The sequence below is a fragment of the Bacillus rossius genome (assembly GCF_032445375.1).
Source record: "Bacillus rossius redtenbacheri isolate Brsri chromosome 4 unlocalized genomic scaffold, Brsri_v3 Brsri_v3_scf4_2, whole genome shotgun sequence".
Taxonomy (NCBI): Eukaryota; Metazoa; Arthropoda; class Insecta; order Phasmatodea; family Bacillidae; genus Bacillus; species Bacillus rossius.
In genome coordinates this window covers 50,279,484-50,294,884 of record NW_026962011.1, presented here as the reverse complement: position 1 = coordinate 50,294,884, position 15,401 = coordinate 50,279,484, and the positions used below count along the sequence as shown (strand labels likewise).

Genomic DNA, 15,401 nt, shown 5'->3' with positions numbered 1-15,401 from the left:
CCGGTCCATGAGCTGCGCTGAACTGCCGAACTGGCATGGCGTCCGAGGGAGGCTCGGCCTCTCTCGCGCCAGGCGTGACCTCATTACGCTAGACTCCAAACGGGTGTGTCTGGAAGAGATTTTATTGTCGCTAAAATCCTCATTTAATGTTTCAGGGGGAATGGGTACGGTTCTTCTCTTGTCTACTCAGGTTTCCGCGGCTTTGTCTTTAATTGCTGTTCGGGTCGCCTGACTCGGGTGGGCCATGGCCAGGGGTGTGTTCCGTTAGCGGGAGCGTATACTGGCGGGTGCAGGTCGGGCTCTGGGGTGGTCGTCGGCCAGACGACGTCACCGCAAAGGAGGGTGATGGAAAAAGTGGAGGGGTTGATAGAGGTCAGGAGGGTGGTAAATTGGACAGGGGACTTCTTGAGGGACAGGATCCAGCGAGTGAGAGTGGGTAATGAATGGTCAGAAGAGGGAAATGTGACGTCAGGGGTACCACAAGGCAGTGTCATGGGACCCCTGCTCTTCCTGATCATGATGAAATATGTAGAGGAGGGGTTGAAGAGTAGGCTGCGGTTTTTTGCGGACGATTGTGTGCTCTATGAAACTGTGGGGGAAGGGGCGCACCTGGCAGAGGACTTGCAGAAACTGGAGTGCTGGTCGAGAGAAAATGAAATGGGTATTAACGTAGGGAAAACAAAGGAGTTGAGGTTCACAAGGAATAGAAGGGTGGAGGGAAAAGTGTACTGCTGGAAGGGACAGGTGATCCAGGAAGCTGAGGAGTATAAATACCTGGGAGTGATCCTGCAGAGCGACTTGGGGTGGGGAAAGCAGGTTAAGAAGGTGGTGAAGAAGGGCAGAATGGGGATAGGGCTGCTTAGCAGGACACTGAAAGGGACAGGTAGGAATGTAAAGGAAAAGGCGTACGCGACATTGGTATGGCCAGTGTTGGAGTATGCCGCGGCGGTGTGAGACCCCTATGTGGAGAAGGAAATTGAGGAGTTGGAGAGGGTGCAGCGCAAGGCAGCGAAATGGGTGACGAATATGTGGAGGAGAAGGGAAGGCGAAGGTAGGATGGGGGAAATGCACAGACCATCGGTGATGATGAAGGAGCTGGGGTGGGACACGCTGCAAGAAAGGAGGAAGGTGGAAAGGCTGGTGAGATTGAATAAGGTAATTTGTGGGAGGGAGGGGGGCTGGGGAAAGCTGGGAGCTAGGTTGAACAGAGAGCTGTATCGAGGAAGGAGGGATCATGAGTGGAAGATTCAGAGGGAATTGAGATGGACAGAGAGAGGAAGACAGGTATTCCCTGTGAGGACAGGGCGAGATTGGAACAAGCTTGAGGGGAGGACACTGATCTGGGAGGAGGGAAGGACTTACGAAGGAGGCTCCAGAGGGGGGAGGAGTGAGGGTTGTTGGGGGTGGGAACTCCTTGCCACCGGGCGGATGCCCAATTGCAGGTGTAAAAATTATTATTATTAAATTAAACACCCATTCTCAAAGTCGTGAAGCTTGGTGCAGGAAACTTTTATGAAGGATTTATTTGTAGTAAACGGTTTGAGGAGCAATTTCTCAGTCCCCAGACGACTAAAAGATTCTCTGTGTATTATTTAATAGTTTTATGGTTGCAAGGTTTTGTTTAATGTCTAAAATATTCTGATAACATGACACTGCGTAGAATACAATGTGGGTGATTGTCGAACAAGAGTCTAGCGGCAGCACCGCTACTTCCTGCAACTGGCTGCAAATGCCGAGCCTTTCCGAAGTTGGCCGATCGGGAGCGCCTACCCCCCTGGATGTTTTTTTTATTTTTACGTGCGCGTTTATTCTCTCCAGTATAAAAAAGCTACACAGACTGTTAAGTGGATGGTTGGTTATATTAAGTAAGTATAGCTACATTAAAAATACTGTAAAATCATTTTATGGTTGCTTAGCAAATAACTTTTTAATATGTAGCTATCCAGCGCTAGGAAACTGTTTACATGATTTCACACTATCTTTAATGTAGCTAACCTAACCTAATTGACCATTAGTTATCAAGTTCTTACCTGAAAATTACAAGTTGCGTAAAATTGCAATGGAATATGGGGCGTCCCAAGAATATTTGTGGAGACAAAGACTTCCTAGATTTTATACGGTATTAAAAATATACAAATCCACGAAGTACGTTTCTTCAATTCGATATTTTCCTCTAAAAACAATTACAAATAAATACTGTTGCTTTTTTTTATGGTCTTTCCTTTGAACAACACCTCCATATTTATTTACAATGAACAAAAAAAAAAAAACCGAAGATGCACGATGGGACGTTTTGCTCTCTCGTCAGTGAAAAGAAGTCTTCCCGTTGCGGGATCGCGCCGCCGGCCCCGGAACGAGCGTGAGCGGTGCAGCATTTGCAGCCATTTGCAGGAAGTAGCGGTGCTGCTGCTAGACTCTTGTATAGTCGATAGTTAATACGCTGAGTCGCACTGGGTACATTCCCACGTCTGGTAGTCGCATAGGGTGCCTTCTCGCATACGGTTGTTTCCAAGGTTGTTGCACTCGCCACTTTGGAATGACAATGGTGCTTACTGGTCTTTGAAAGCAGAAGGAGGTTTGGTGACTGTTATCACTCTATTGGAGTTCATGATTTTGAATATATTAAGCAATATTATTTAATTAAATGTTGAAAACCACCAACTACTATGATGCTCAGCAGTGACAGTGAGCCACCTATTTTGTAGTACCGGGGTGAGTTATTAGAGCGTGTGGCTACTATTTTACTAAAATTGCTGATATAGTTTCTATCACAGTCGTCCATGCTTTTTTATTATTATCTATGATGGATGATTCGTTGTAAATGTTTGTTTAAATTGTTTCGGACGAAAACAGAAAGTAACGTGTAACTTGTCAGGTTGACAGTTTCTCAGGTATTACGGTTTTAATTTGAAATACTTCACATACTAATGACAACAGTTAATTTAGTGAGCCATGTTAATTATGTGATATTTTGTCTGTACAGAAATTTCATTGTAACCGAAAACAGCCATTCTTTGAGACACGAAGTTTCCTATTGTTTAAGATATTTTGCGTCAATTCTCTGTGTCTGCTCTTAACTACTGCAATTTTTATTGCAGTTTCTTTCATAAGAGTAGGTTACCGTATGAATATTTATGTATATATAAAATTACGGTACATTTACACTAAAAAAAATTTTTTTAACTGTTGGAAAGAACACTTGCAATTAGGCTTCTGCCAAGCATAAAGGAGTTGATCTGTTCACTGTACCATTCTCTTAAGTTTTATCCGTAGGTCCTTCGTACCTCTCGCTTCCAATATCTTCCACTCAAGTCCATTCAATTCTCACTCTTGTTTTCACTGGGAATGAGTGCTTCGCTCTTTCTTTGATATGATACATGATTTGTTACTCTCACAATTTATTGTTCACTCAGTGGCAAGACATCCACCCTTTCTTTCACTCTCGCCTCCTTTCCATTTATTTATCTCTTCAGTTCCCTTGTATCTCTCACCGCCAACTTTCCTTCCTCTATCCTAGTCCTCATAAGGAAAGTGTGCCGTCCTCTTTTCGGTAAATATGTAGTTTAGCGGTATTTGCGAAAATAAATGATAAAACTCCGAAAATACTTTTATTATATGCTCTTTCATTTCCTCTTTTCATTAAACCCGGCGGAGATAAGAAATTCCAAATACTTTAGGAGATATCGCCGTTCTTATTTTGCAAGACAAGACCTGTGTTTATCATTCGACAGATGCCATTTTATATTTTGCCGTGTGTCCGTGAATGCCTAATTAATTAAAATGGTCGATTAGGTCAGGTCAGCTGCATTATAAATACTTTCAAACTAAGCGGACATTAAAAATAATGTGAATTAATTTTAATGGTTGTTTAGTTTTAAGGTATTTATAATGTAACTGACTTGACCAAACAAACCGGGACAAAGGATGAACAGTAGGAACTCACGTATTTTTTTTTTTACTTATTACTTGCGCAACAATATCCAAATAACAAATAAAACATTAAAATTTGAAACGTTAAAAATTCACCTAAGTTAGAGGCTGGTACAATTCCTTTGCCATTAGTAGAAAATGATGTAGTTCACCTACATCGCGCAAAAAAAAAATTCATACTCGTAAACAAGAAACAATGCTGAATGCTGCATGAATGCACAGGTATTGTGATGAAAATTAAAAAAATTCGATATCTCCTAAAGTATTTGGAATTTCTTATCTCCGCCAGGTTTAATGAAAAGAGGAAGTTATAGAGCATAGAATAAAAGTATTTATGGAATTTCAAATTTTTTTAACAAATATCATCCAACTATGAAAATTAAAAAAATTTGATATCTCCTAAAGTATTTAGAATTTCTTATCTCCGCCAGGTTTAATGAAAAGAGTAAGTGAAAGAACATATAATAAAAGTATTTTCGGAATTTTAACATTTATTTTAGCAAATACCGCTAAACTACATATTTACCCTCTTTTCTCTCTGGAGCTTCTACCCATGATCTCTGAGCACCCTAATTCCCAGCTGCCCCCAGTCATCTTGTCCCTTTATTACCTTAAATAGCTTGACTAACCTTTCCAAACTTTTCTCCTTGTAATGCTTTCCACCCCAACTCCTTGATCATTTCCGATGGACTATGCATGTCCCCCTCTTGCCCCTCCCTTCTTCACCACATACCCATCACCCATCTCGCTGAACCTTCTACAGCTCTCTTACCTCATTCACTAGATTTGCCTCCACACTCTATATCTTCCACTTATAGTTCCTCTTCCCTCTGTAAACCTATCTTCCAGCTTCTCCCAGCCCCCTTCCCCTTGATAACCTTTAAGATTCTCACCAACTCCTATCTTCTAGCATTTCCCACCCCTACTTGCTGTCATGAATGGTCTGTGTGTCTCCCACCTCCTCCACACAGTTATTTCCTATCTTGCAGCCCTGTGCAGTACCTTCTCCAGCTCTCTTATCTCTGTCAGCAGGTGAGGGTCTTAGATTGCATTAATCATGTAGTATTAATGTCGTTGATCTAACCTAGCCAACGTTTCTTGGAAGTCTTTACGAGCGATGGGGTAGTTGGCGCTATCTCTGGGTGGCGTAGAGAACTACGTGAACGGTATAGACAAGTGGTAGTAGCAGTATACTGGCGTGCTCATCTCCAGAAATGTTTTAAAATGTGGTATGGTTTATTTACCATCGTGCTTCAAAGAGTTAAAGGTCCCACTCATTGTTGTTAGCATCAATATACTTAAGCTAGTGGAAAACCAATACATATGTAATCTTTGTCATTGTTAAAATCATTTTAAAGCAATGTGAACAATTTGTTTTAGTTACTGGGCAGTCATAAATGACAGGACAAGTTGGTGTCAAAATGGCTTTCTCAGAAAGTGTAACCAAAGTATAGGAAGGATTTTGCCATGGTTTTTCTTTAAGCTGCCGCCATTTATACAGTTGTTGGTACAATGGGAACTTAGAATTACATGTGAATGGGACAAATCGTCTGTGTGCTCTCGCCTTGGCCTGGTGGTCTCTGAACCAGACCTATAGGTTCGGTGCATTCACCATAACCTCAGTGGGGCACAGTGGAGGTTGTGAAAACACAACAATCAATAGATGGTTCAGAAAAGTGGAAATCGTTGTGATTAATGCTGCACTCTTTTCAGTAGTCTGTAACTGCATGGTGGGCTGTGGCAGCTAGTGCGAGAGTTTCTCGGAAAAAGTCAGAAGTGATGGACACCCTTCATAGGGATGCCATAGGTTTCCTATGAGACACTGAATAATAATTGTGATGGTTTGTTCACTGGTTCACCAGACTACCTCCAAGGACTTGTAAAAAAACACGAAAAGATATGAACACTTTGCTATTGTTTAAACCTTTTTTCGTTAATTTTATTTGTGTACAATATTATAGCCTATGCTCTGAGTGTATATTGTACATTTTCAACATAAATAAGATACCATATTTTTTAATGTGGTAGGTAATATCTACACTTTATTTCATATATTTTTTTTCCTTTCATCTTATACACTGTAGATATTATTCCTTATTCATTAAAAGTATTATCAATTGACACACATATACATTTGTACTAGGTATTTTGGATTTTGTGGGAAACTTGTGTGCTTGATTCTACATTTTTTTTTGGGAACTGTATTTTTAGTTGCCTACTAACATGTTTTTATAAATTGGTAAGTCTTCCATAGCATTTATAAATGTTGCATCATGACTTAATATACATACTAACATTTCCAAATAGTTTCAATAAGTGGAAACATTCTATTGTTAAGGTTTGTAGCTGCCCCATTTGAGTTAGCGACTCATCTATTTGATCTTTTTGTGTTATATAATTTTTTGTGCGCTATGGTCAATGCTTCATTATTTTAGATTCTATTTATTTATGCATCTTACTATCCACTACTTGATACAGCTGAACTATTAAATATGATCAAGCGTTTGTGTGACTATTATTCGTACAAACGCCATCCATACATGTTCGTAAAGAAGAAAGTGCGTAAATTCTTTGCTAAGAAATGTTATTTTTGTATAGTTTTTTAATGTCTGGTAAACAATATAGGTCATGTAAACTATCTATTTGTTTTACAAAACGTAGTTTTTATCGTAATAAATGGTAAGTCTGCTTATTTAAGGATTTTGTTTTGCTTATTAGTCATATTACAAGGATTCTCCCGATATACAACTGTCCAGATTGCCTTTGGTCCCAGTTAGTCCAGATAAACGAGGTTTAACTGTAGGTACCGCTTGCAAAACATTCGCCAGGGTTTTATTGTGAAAGTTTCATTTTGTGGGCAGGCAGCTGCAGGATGATGCAGCGTCGTGGAGGGAAGCGCATCCGGATGGATGATCCGCCCCCGCCAGAGTACGAGTCTCCCATGACGCCCATGACGCCCATGGACGGCAGCGGGGGCGACCTTCAGGAGCCCTACACCCCTTACACGCCCTACAGCAACCAGCCAGCGACACCGCTCAACTCTGGGTATTGCGATGTCATATTATGTAGAGTCCTGCTGTTCTCAAAATCCCACTAATTCTAAAACCCGGCTAGTCCAACTGATATTATGGTGGTTTTTAAGTTAAATCGTTTTGTACAGACAAATTTTTAACAATATACCAATATACCACAATAGTTCAAAAATCACTGAGGACCTAAATAATGATCTAACTGTTGTCGAAAACCTAAAGAAAATTTTAACCTCGGAAAGATGCCATGTACTGGTTGGGCAAATCATGGAGTGACGTGAAAGAATGTACTCTGCAGAAAAGCTGGGAAAACATCACCCCTAAAAAATGATACCCCTGGGCTAATTGAAAACCAATACTATTTTCGTATATTCGTACCATGTGTGACAGTTTTCTTATCAGAGGTTTCTGCAGTCCACATTAACTCAGTTTAATTGAAACTTTATCGTATTCCTTGGTATTTGGTGTTTGGTAGTTGGGGTGGGGTTAATAATTTTTTTAAGCTCTAAATTTTTTTTTTTAACACTTTTTCATCCATTATCTTACAGCAAAAACGTATAAAAATTTAGTTTTAGCTTTGTGGAGTTCTTGGATTCGCCCATGCATGTCTGGATGGATGTTCGCAGCGAGCAGTACGGAGAGTCTTCGGGAAGCAGCCAGTACCAGTCGGCGGCCCAGATGTACGATCACGCGGGCCAGTTCGAGGTGCAGCAGTCGCTGCCCGTGTACGACCAGAGCGTCCAGTACGAGCAGCCCGCCACGCCCATCGCCGGCCGAACTCGCCTCACCCGAGCCAGGCTCAGAGGTGAGTCCCGCGTCGTCCCGCACTGTAGCCCGACGCTGCGGGTCAACGTCGATTTGAAACAGGTGCTGTTAGTTTTACACAGTTACACAGTTGAATGGTGAAACAGGTACTCAACACCTGCAGCACGGCCTAGGAAGTGTTGATCGTGGAGGGTAGTGGCTTTTCCGTAAAAATAGAGAGATAAGTCCAAAAATGGTATTTCTGATTTCGGTGTTACAACGATTATAATTATTATTTCTTTTCTGATATTTTTCTAGTTTTTAATGTTTTTACCTCTCCATTTTCCTGGATGTCTGGATAGGATGTCCTGTTGGTATATAATTTGACCAAATTATAAAATGAACACATTTTCAAGTGAAGTATAATACTCGCTCCAGGGCCAGGCAAACTGGGCAACCGCCCAGGACCCTGCAAATAAAGGGGCCCGGAGTTGAGCCTTTTATTACATATGCATCTGTAATAATAACATTTATTAAGATAAATTTACAAAACCGTTGCTGAAAATAACTTTCCAGGTTAGCTAAAAAAAAAAAAAGGGGGGGGGGGATGTTTAAGAGTCCATTTTTCTAATTTTCCGGGGGAATGTCTCTGAAACCGCCGTTTCTCTCGGACGGTTCCATACCTCTCAAAAATGGCTCTCTCAAAATACTAGGGCCCCGCAAAGGTTAAATGACTCATTGCCCGGCTAAGTCTAGGCCTTCCACTGAATACCAGAAATTCAGTATAATGAGCGAAAATGTTAAAAATAATATTTTTGACTTTTCCGAACAATATTTACACTAATCCTAATGTATGTGTTTCACAGATAACATTGTTATTTTATAAATACAGCGGTGGTGGAGTGAAACATGACAAGTAAATTGGATATCCTCCCAAAAGATCGTGCCCTATCTGTGCTTAGCAATTCCTTGTTTTGAGCAGTTGAAAACCATCAAGGAGGCATTGGCTTGAATGTCTATTTATGATTATCTCTAACACATGTTTGGGAAAGTTTTGCAAGAAATAGTGATGGGTCAGAATACCAATTTTCTTGATAATTAATGTTGATTTTGATTCATAAAGTATACCTATAAACTACCTCCCGAATCTGAAAAGAAGTTTCAAAACAGTCAGGAATAAAATATATTAGCATAACCATAGAAAATGAATGTTTATCTTTAAATTTAAAAGGTAAAAACATTTTATTTTTGTGAAACAATTGTTCGCGGGTGTGCTAAACAAACAATTCTCAGAGCATTGTGGCTGGTGGCACATAGCTATACATTTATTTTATAGCTTCTGAGAGGACAAATAATGAAGTCGGGTTACAACTACACATGTAATGTATTTAACTTTCCTTAAATATTTTTCTTCGGGACCCTTTTTCCTTGAATATCAAATCTTTGATTACTGAAGTTTTGATGATAGACCATGGTTACTAGTGGAAACCTTACCCGCCTTGTTGGGCCATGGGTGTGACGCAGCGCAAGCTGCGGGGGCCGCCGCTCCGACGAAGCTCAACGTGCCCTCGGTGAGCCTGAACAAGCACCTGATGGGCATCATCGAGGAGCCCAAGAAGACCCGACGGCCCGCTCGCAAGCCCACCTCGGAGGTTCTGTCGGAGGACGAGAACTGCCTGTACGTCATCGTCCGACAGGGGAAGGTCTCCCTGCAGGTGAGCTTGAAGATACTCTCGTCAGAGCCATCATTTTGTATGTCGATTGAACATGCGAAAAATTTCAATAGAGATATGTATGTTTCAATTCATATCTTTCAACTGATGGCGAGATTTTGTGGTTGCATTTCGGACTGGTGGTTCGTGCCCAGTTTCCACCTTAATGAATGGAAGATTGACCACGCAAGTGATTTAGAGCTTGCTACAGCTTTGGTAGTTTGATCATGTTAAGCCTAGCTGTACATAATAGTGAAATTTTTGTGCAACACGTTTTGGTAAAAACAGAAAAAAAAAAATTTTTCCTAGATTTTTTTAATAACGCATTTGTGCGAATAGGTGGGTACCTATTGAAATTATGAATGTTACACATTGTTTTTTTGTTGGGTAGATCTTCAATAATTATGCAGGATTTTGCCATGAGAAACTTTATAAACACCTCGCCACAAAGGCAGCTGAGTCCCAGGAGGCACGATTGAGTCACCGAAAACGCGACTTAGTCTTGTTCAGGAGTGTTAATGAGGCGAGGGTTCCCAGCCAGAGCATGCACAAGGTTTGATAGTCTGTAAATGACTAGTCTAGACAATTTCTAGTGCAATGCCATTTCCCAAAAAACAGACACCACTGAGTCTAGCCTCCTTAAACCCACCTTCGACAGCTGTCCCTATAGTGCCAACTGATTTAAGGGGACAAAAGAGGGTGGGATGCGTCGTAAATAGATTAATGGGACGTATCTGTAAAAGGGTGGTCGAGCAGCAATTTATCTTTCAGGGTAGTGCGCTTGACACGTCCAGAAACAAGCAGTCGAAGGCGGTTAACCCTTTCGAGATAGTGCGTCCGATAACGGGAGAGTTCGAATTGGCGGCAGGCAACCTGAGGTTGCAGGTGTTGGAAGTTCCGCTACGCCCCCTCGGATGGCATACCTATCTGGCCGGTGGGAGGGTAACCGATGTAGGGCGAGAGCAGCGTCTATTGGTGGCACATGTTGAGTGGGTGGTGTAGAGGGGGGGAAGAGGTGCTCCCCTCTCCCCTCGCGCATGAGGCGAGACTCTGCGGTCCTAGGTCAATACAGCAGCACTGAGCTGGGCACTGGTGGTGACATTTCAGCTACACACACCCGGGCACTAATAGAGCTGTGTGGCTCTACAGCAGTGAAGTGGGAGAACACCAGGCTGTGGAACATGGTACTAATTATATTTGTCTTGAGAAACAATTTCAAGGAAATATTTTAAACCAGTTTACATTTAAAATTTTTTTGTAGATTTACTTATAGCAATGTACTTTTTTTTTTTTAAATTTATAATTAAGCAAACAGTGTTCAAAATTTATTATTGAAAAGGTTGGCGTGTCACTTTTCATTCGTTATTCTAAATCTTACCCATTATCTTATTCTCACTACATTAATGCTTCCTCCAACTTTTTTTGGTATTACGACTGCTGTCTTAGTGTTTGTTTGTCCACTGTATATGTTTCTACTGTGCGAGAAAATGTGTTTGCATGGACAGAATAGTTCACACAGAAAAAATATTTATGAAAAAAAAAAAAAAAAATTTTTTGAATAATTTTTTTGTTAGAACACACACAGTATATACAAAAATATTCAATAAACATTACATTTTAATGCTTTCCAGAAATCAAGTTTTGGCATGTAGTTGTAAAAACTTTGCATTTATTTGCGATATCAAAATAAAGACTAAATTAATTCCATGTTAACTACCTAAAACTTGTTTGAATGTAAAGTCAATATAATCAGTGGTTTATAAGTTAAATCGTTTTGTACAGACACAAATTTTTAACAATATACCACAATAGTTCAAAAATCACAGAGGGATGCTTCAGTTTTTTTTACTGCACAATAACCTGTTATTGTTACTACATATTATTTCGACACTTCCTCCGAACAAAAAAAAAAGTACTTTCTGTTCACTTCAACACCAGCTATTCGTTTGCAGGTGATTGTGGACGATTGGATTGAGAGCTACAAAGTGAACAGAGACACAGCCCTCCTGTCGCTGATGCAGTTCTTCATCAACTCTTCTGGGTGCAAGGGCAAGATAACACCAGCCATGCAGTCTTCCATGGAGCATGCTGCAATCATCAGGAAGATGACAGAAGAGTTTGATGAGGTCAGCCGAGAATCAATTTAATGGTGGTGGTGATTCCTCGATAGATTGATTTACAATAAGTTCACATCTGAAATCTCTGCAAACATTAAAAAACAAAATAAACTGGAGTTTTACAAGAAAATTAATGTACATTGAAATGCTTGAAGAAATGCATAATTTTTTTATTTCGTAGATGTTACTAAACTTTGTGGTAAGAAGAAATTAAGAATGTATAAACATTGCGAATGTGTATTGTAAATGTGATCTTCCCCAATGACAAGTGAACATTAACATAATTATAAAAGGACTTTGAAACTGTGATGCATTGCTGTGTTGTCTTATTTATCTGATGTATTATTGTTGGAGATAAGTTTTTACAGTTTTAGTTTTATTCCAATTTTGTTTTTAAAACAGAGGATTTCAGTGTTATTGTTTTTAATTTTATAGAAGCTGGTTTGTAATACTTTACCAAAATAGTATTAAAATTTACATGCTGCAATTCATAATAAAATAATTTGTAGTAAAATGATCTAAAACAGATACATTTATATAAATAAATAAATAAATTAGCAAGTATTTGTAGTTTAGAAGTGACTCAATAAGAGATGCACAATAAAACGAATTAAATATTTTTTTCTGATCTATGCACTTTGGTACAATTTTTTGTACAGAAATAAAGGTAATCTTTGAATTTCAAACATTACAAGATTACTTTTTTATTATTTTAATTAGGATTTGGTTAAATGCTACTTAATTCTATGATATAACTTTCATTTCAGTGCTATGCTGTCATGACATGCTTTTTGTTGTTATTTCGGTTTTATCGCAATTCACCATTTGTCACCTGATTGGCAAATTCTTTAAAATTCAATACACATCTTGGCAAAGGGACTACCTACATATAAAGTAAACTGGTGTTTTTATTCCGATGTCTCTTTTATTGCCTATATTGTATTTGTTAATATTTTAACAGTTTTTTGTTCCTCCTGTAAAATTACGAACTTGTAACATTCGTCCTTTTGCCAATCAGGTGACGATATGATCTGGTCCCTGATTATATTTATTGAATATGAACGTAAGCTTTTTATTTGCTGCTTCGAAATGGTTTAACATTATGCTGTTTTTTTTTTTTTCCCCCAGGAAAGTGGGGAGTACCCACTGATCATGACGGGCCAGACGTGGAAGAAGTTCCGCAACAACTTCTGCGACTTTGTCCAGATCCTGGTGAAGCAGTGCCAGTACTCCATCATCTACGACCAGTACCTCATGGACAACGTCATCTCGCTGCTGACGGGGCTGTCGGACTCCCAGGTTCGGGCGTTCCGACACACGGCCACGCTCGCAGGTGAGACACACACGCACACTGCTTCGCCGGGATCTGGTTCTCGTGCAGTGTTGCTTACATGTTTGTGTAAATTATCCATGGTGAAAGTGATGTGTGGTTTTCTCAATTAAAATACACTCGTAAGACCACTTGGATTAGTTTAAGGAAATAATTGGAGATGGCTGTAGTATATGAGTCATTAAATATTCCAATAAATTCTTTCGACCATTTACAGTCTAATACAACATTTTTTTTTTAACTAAAAAATTAATAATGTAGTGTGCTGTAAAGGCAGTGTGTTTCCTTTCATATTTTATTAAAATAAAATTAATTTTAAGTTGTAAGTCATCTGAAATTGTGGGTGGTGTAACTTTATAATCTAGTGTACAAGGAGGGGTTGCCTCACATTAATGAATTTAAAAGTTTTGTCTATCCCACATTTATATTACACTTAACAAACTTCAGCATCTCTAACTACACGGAGTTGCAATGCAGTACTTATTAAATGATAGTCTGATTTTGGCTCACTGCTCACTACAGACTGATCTTGACTACTGCCTGCATTTGGCATAGGTACCGGTCTAGTTACCCCACAGAACTGTCTCAAGCCATGAACCCAATCACTAACAGTGGGGGAGGGGGGGGGGGGAGGTTTTCAAGGCTTGTCACTTTACAGTGGTTTATAGCTCCCAAAACATACGAGTGTACCATATGTTTATTGGTGTGTGTATGTGTGTGTGCATGACAAGATGTAAGCGTGAGTGTGCTTGGTGTGCATAGCATAATCATGTGCAGTAATAGGAAGTTCAAGTAGGGGTTGGGTATTCTTTACAACTCAAGTCCAGCGAAAGACCTTGTTTGGGACCATGGCCATGCAGTGCGATTTTGTCGGATTTTCGAACGTCGACGTAGTTTTAATAGGAATACTTAATGTGAGTTGTAACCCGCTATAAAACAGGGAACACTAAACTGAAATGAAAAACTGACAGCACAGTATTGCGACCCAACAGCCAAGGTCACAGCTGGAATACACCTGAAAACATCCGAGTGCGAGCAGCTGAATTGGTGCCGGATCACAGAGTGTGCCAAGCCAAGGGCTGGAAAAAAATAGTCAATAAAGTTCAGTTTAAATTAGAAAAATTAAATTAATAAAATTTAGAGAATTATATATATATATATATATATGAATTAATTTGTACAAAATATTATAAGATTCTTAATTTTAAATTTTTATTATTGATTATTTAATATTTGAAAAGAAAATAAATAAATTTAATAAAAAATTCAAAAATTAAAGTTTATTATTTTGTTAATTTTATATTCACTTTTCATTCTTATAAAAATTTTTCTTTAAATTTGTTTATTTATTTTTATAAATATTTATTATTTATTCAATTGAATAATAAATATTAAAAAATTAATATTTTAATTTGATGTTCGATTTAAATTTTAATCACAAATTTTTTATTAAATGTTTTATTCGTCCAAGACTTGCACGCGTTGCGGATGTTCTGCTGCCGCAGCCATGAAGCTGATGACGGCCCTGGTGGACGTGGCCTTGACGGTGTCGGTGAACCTGGACAACACGCAGCGGCAGTACGAGGCGGAGCGGCAGAAGGCCCGGGACAAGCGGGCGGCCGACCGCCTGGAGTCGCTCATGCTCAAGAGGCAGGAGCTGGAGGAGAACATGGACGAGATCAAGAACATGCTCACCTACATGTTCAAGTCCGTGTTCGTGCACAGATACAGGTGAGGTGTCCACTCTTTGTCATCCTTCTCCCTCGTGAGATATCCCATTAACTAAATTGTACCTATTAAAGTTATGGCATTTTTTTTTTTTGTTATAATTGGCAGAATAGTTTAGTTTGCCTACGTGTGGAAAGGCAAACAAATAACTTTATAATTGTATTATTGCGATTTTGTCTCGCACGCACGATTAAATGTATGTTGGTTATTGATAAATCCATTGTAAAAGTAATTTTATCTAGTTGCCTCATTTTTTTATATCGTATTATTTCTATTAAATGTTTAGCAACCTTTTTAGTTGCTACTATCACACATCCTAAACGTCTTGCTTTCTTTTGACTTATTTACCAATCATCGCTGTACAGCCCTTACCTGTCTTCCGTCTTGGAGGGGCTGACCACCAGAGTTTGTACCATTTAGACAAGATTGTGTGGTTTTATTTTCACGCCATTTTTTATTATTGTTAAAACTGGAGACTTTGCATTTAATGGAATGGTTACTGTGACCGGTGTGAATGCCGATTTGTTTGTCTAGGGACACCTTGCCTGAAATTCGTGCCATCTGCATGGCTGAGATCGGTGTTTGGATGAAGAAGTTCCACCAGAACTTTTTAGACGACTCGTACCTTAAGTACATCGGCTGGACCCTGCACGACAAGGTTGGGGAAGTCAGGCTTAAATGCTTGCAGGTGAGTTTACTTCAACACATTAAAAAAAAAAAGTTGGTTTTTAGTCTATTTATGTAGTCTTCTGTTGGTATTTACGCACTTTTTAACAAATTACACTAGACCCCTGATTTTACGAACCCGGAT

The 15,401-nt window shown here is 39.4% G+C and overlaps 1 protein-coding gene across 5 annotated transcripts in view; it reads left to right on the top strand.

The window, feature by feature from the left end:
* The first annotated feature begins 2,549 nt into the window (after positions 1–2,549).
* Positions 2,550–15,401, top strand: part of LOC134542398 (cohesin subunit SA-1) — a 41,795-nt gene continuing 28,943 nt past the window's right edge. The window contains exons 1-8 of one of the 5 annotated variants that reach the window (XM_063386601.1): positions 2,550–2,712; positions 6,792–6,975; positions 7,586–7,764; positions 9,228–9,418; positions 11,368–11,541; positions 12,661–12,865; positions 14,368–14,593; positions 15,125–15,278. In XM_063386601.1, the coding sequence (XP_063242671.1) occupies positions 6,803–6,975; positions 7,586–7,764; positions 9,228–9,418; positions 11,368–11,541; positions 12,661–12,865; positions 14,368–14,593; positions 15,125–15,278 (1,302 nt within the window). In that variant the 5' untranslated portion in view covers positions 2,550–2,712; positions 6,792–6,802. Of the gene's footprint in view, positions 2,713–2,782; positions 2,892–2,923; positions 2,946–6,791; positions 6,976–7,585; positions 7,765–9,227; positions 9,419–11,367; positions 11,542–12,660; positions 12,866–14,367; positions 14,594–15,124; positions 15,279–15,401 lie in introns of those variants that run through there. The other 4 variants (XM_063386599.1, XM_063386602.1, XM_063386598.1 and 1 more) reach the window with 4 other exon arrangements.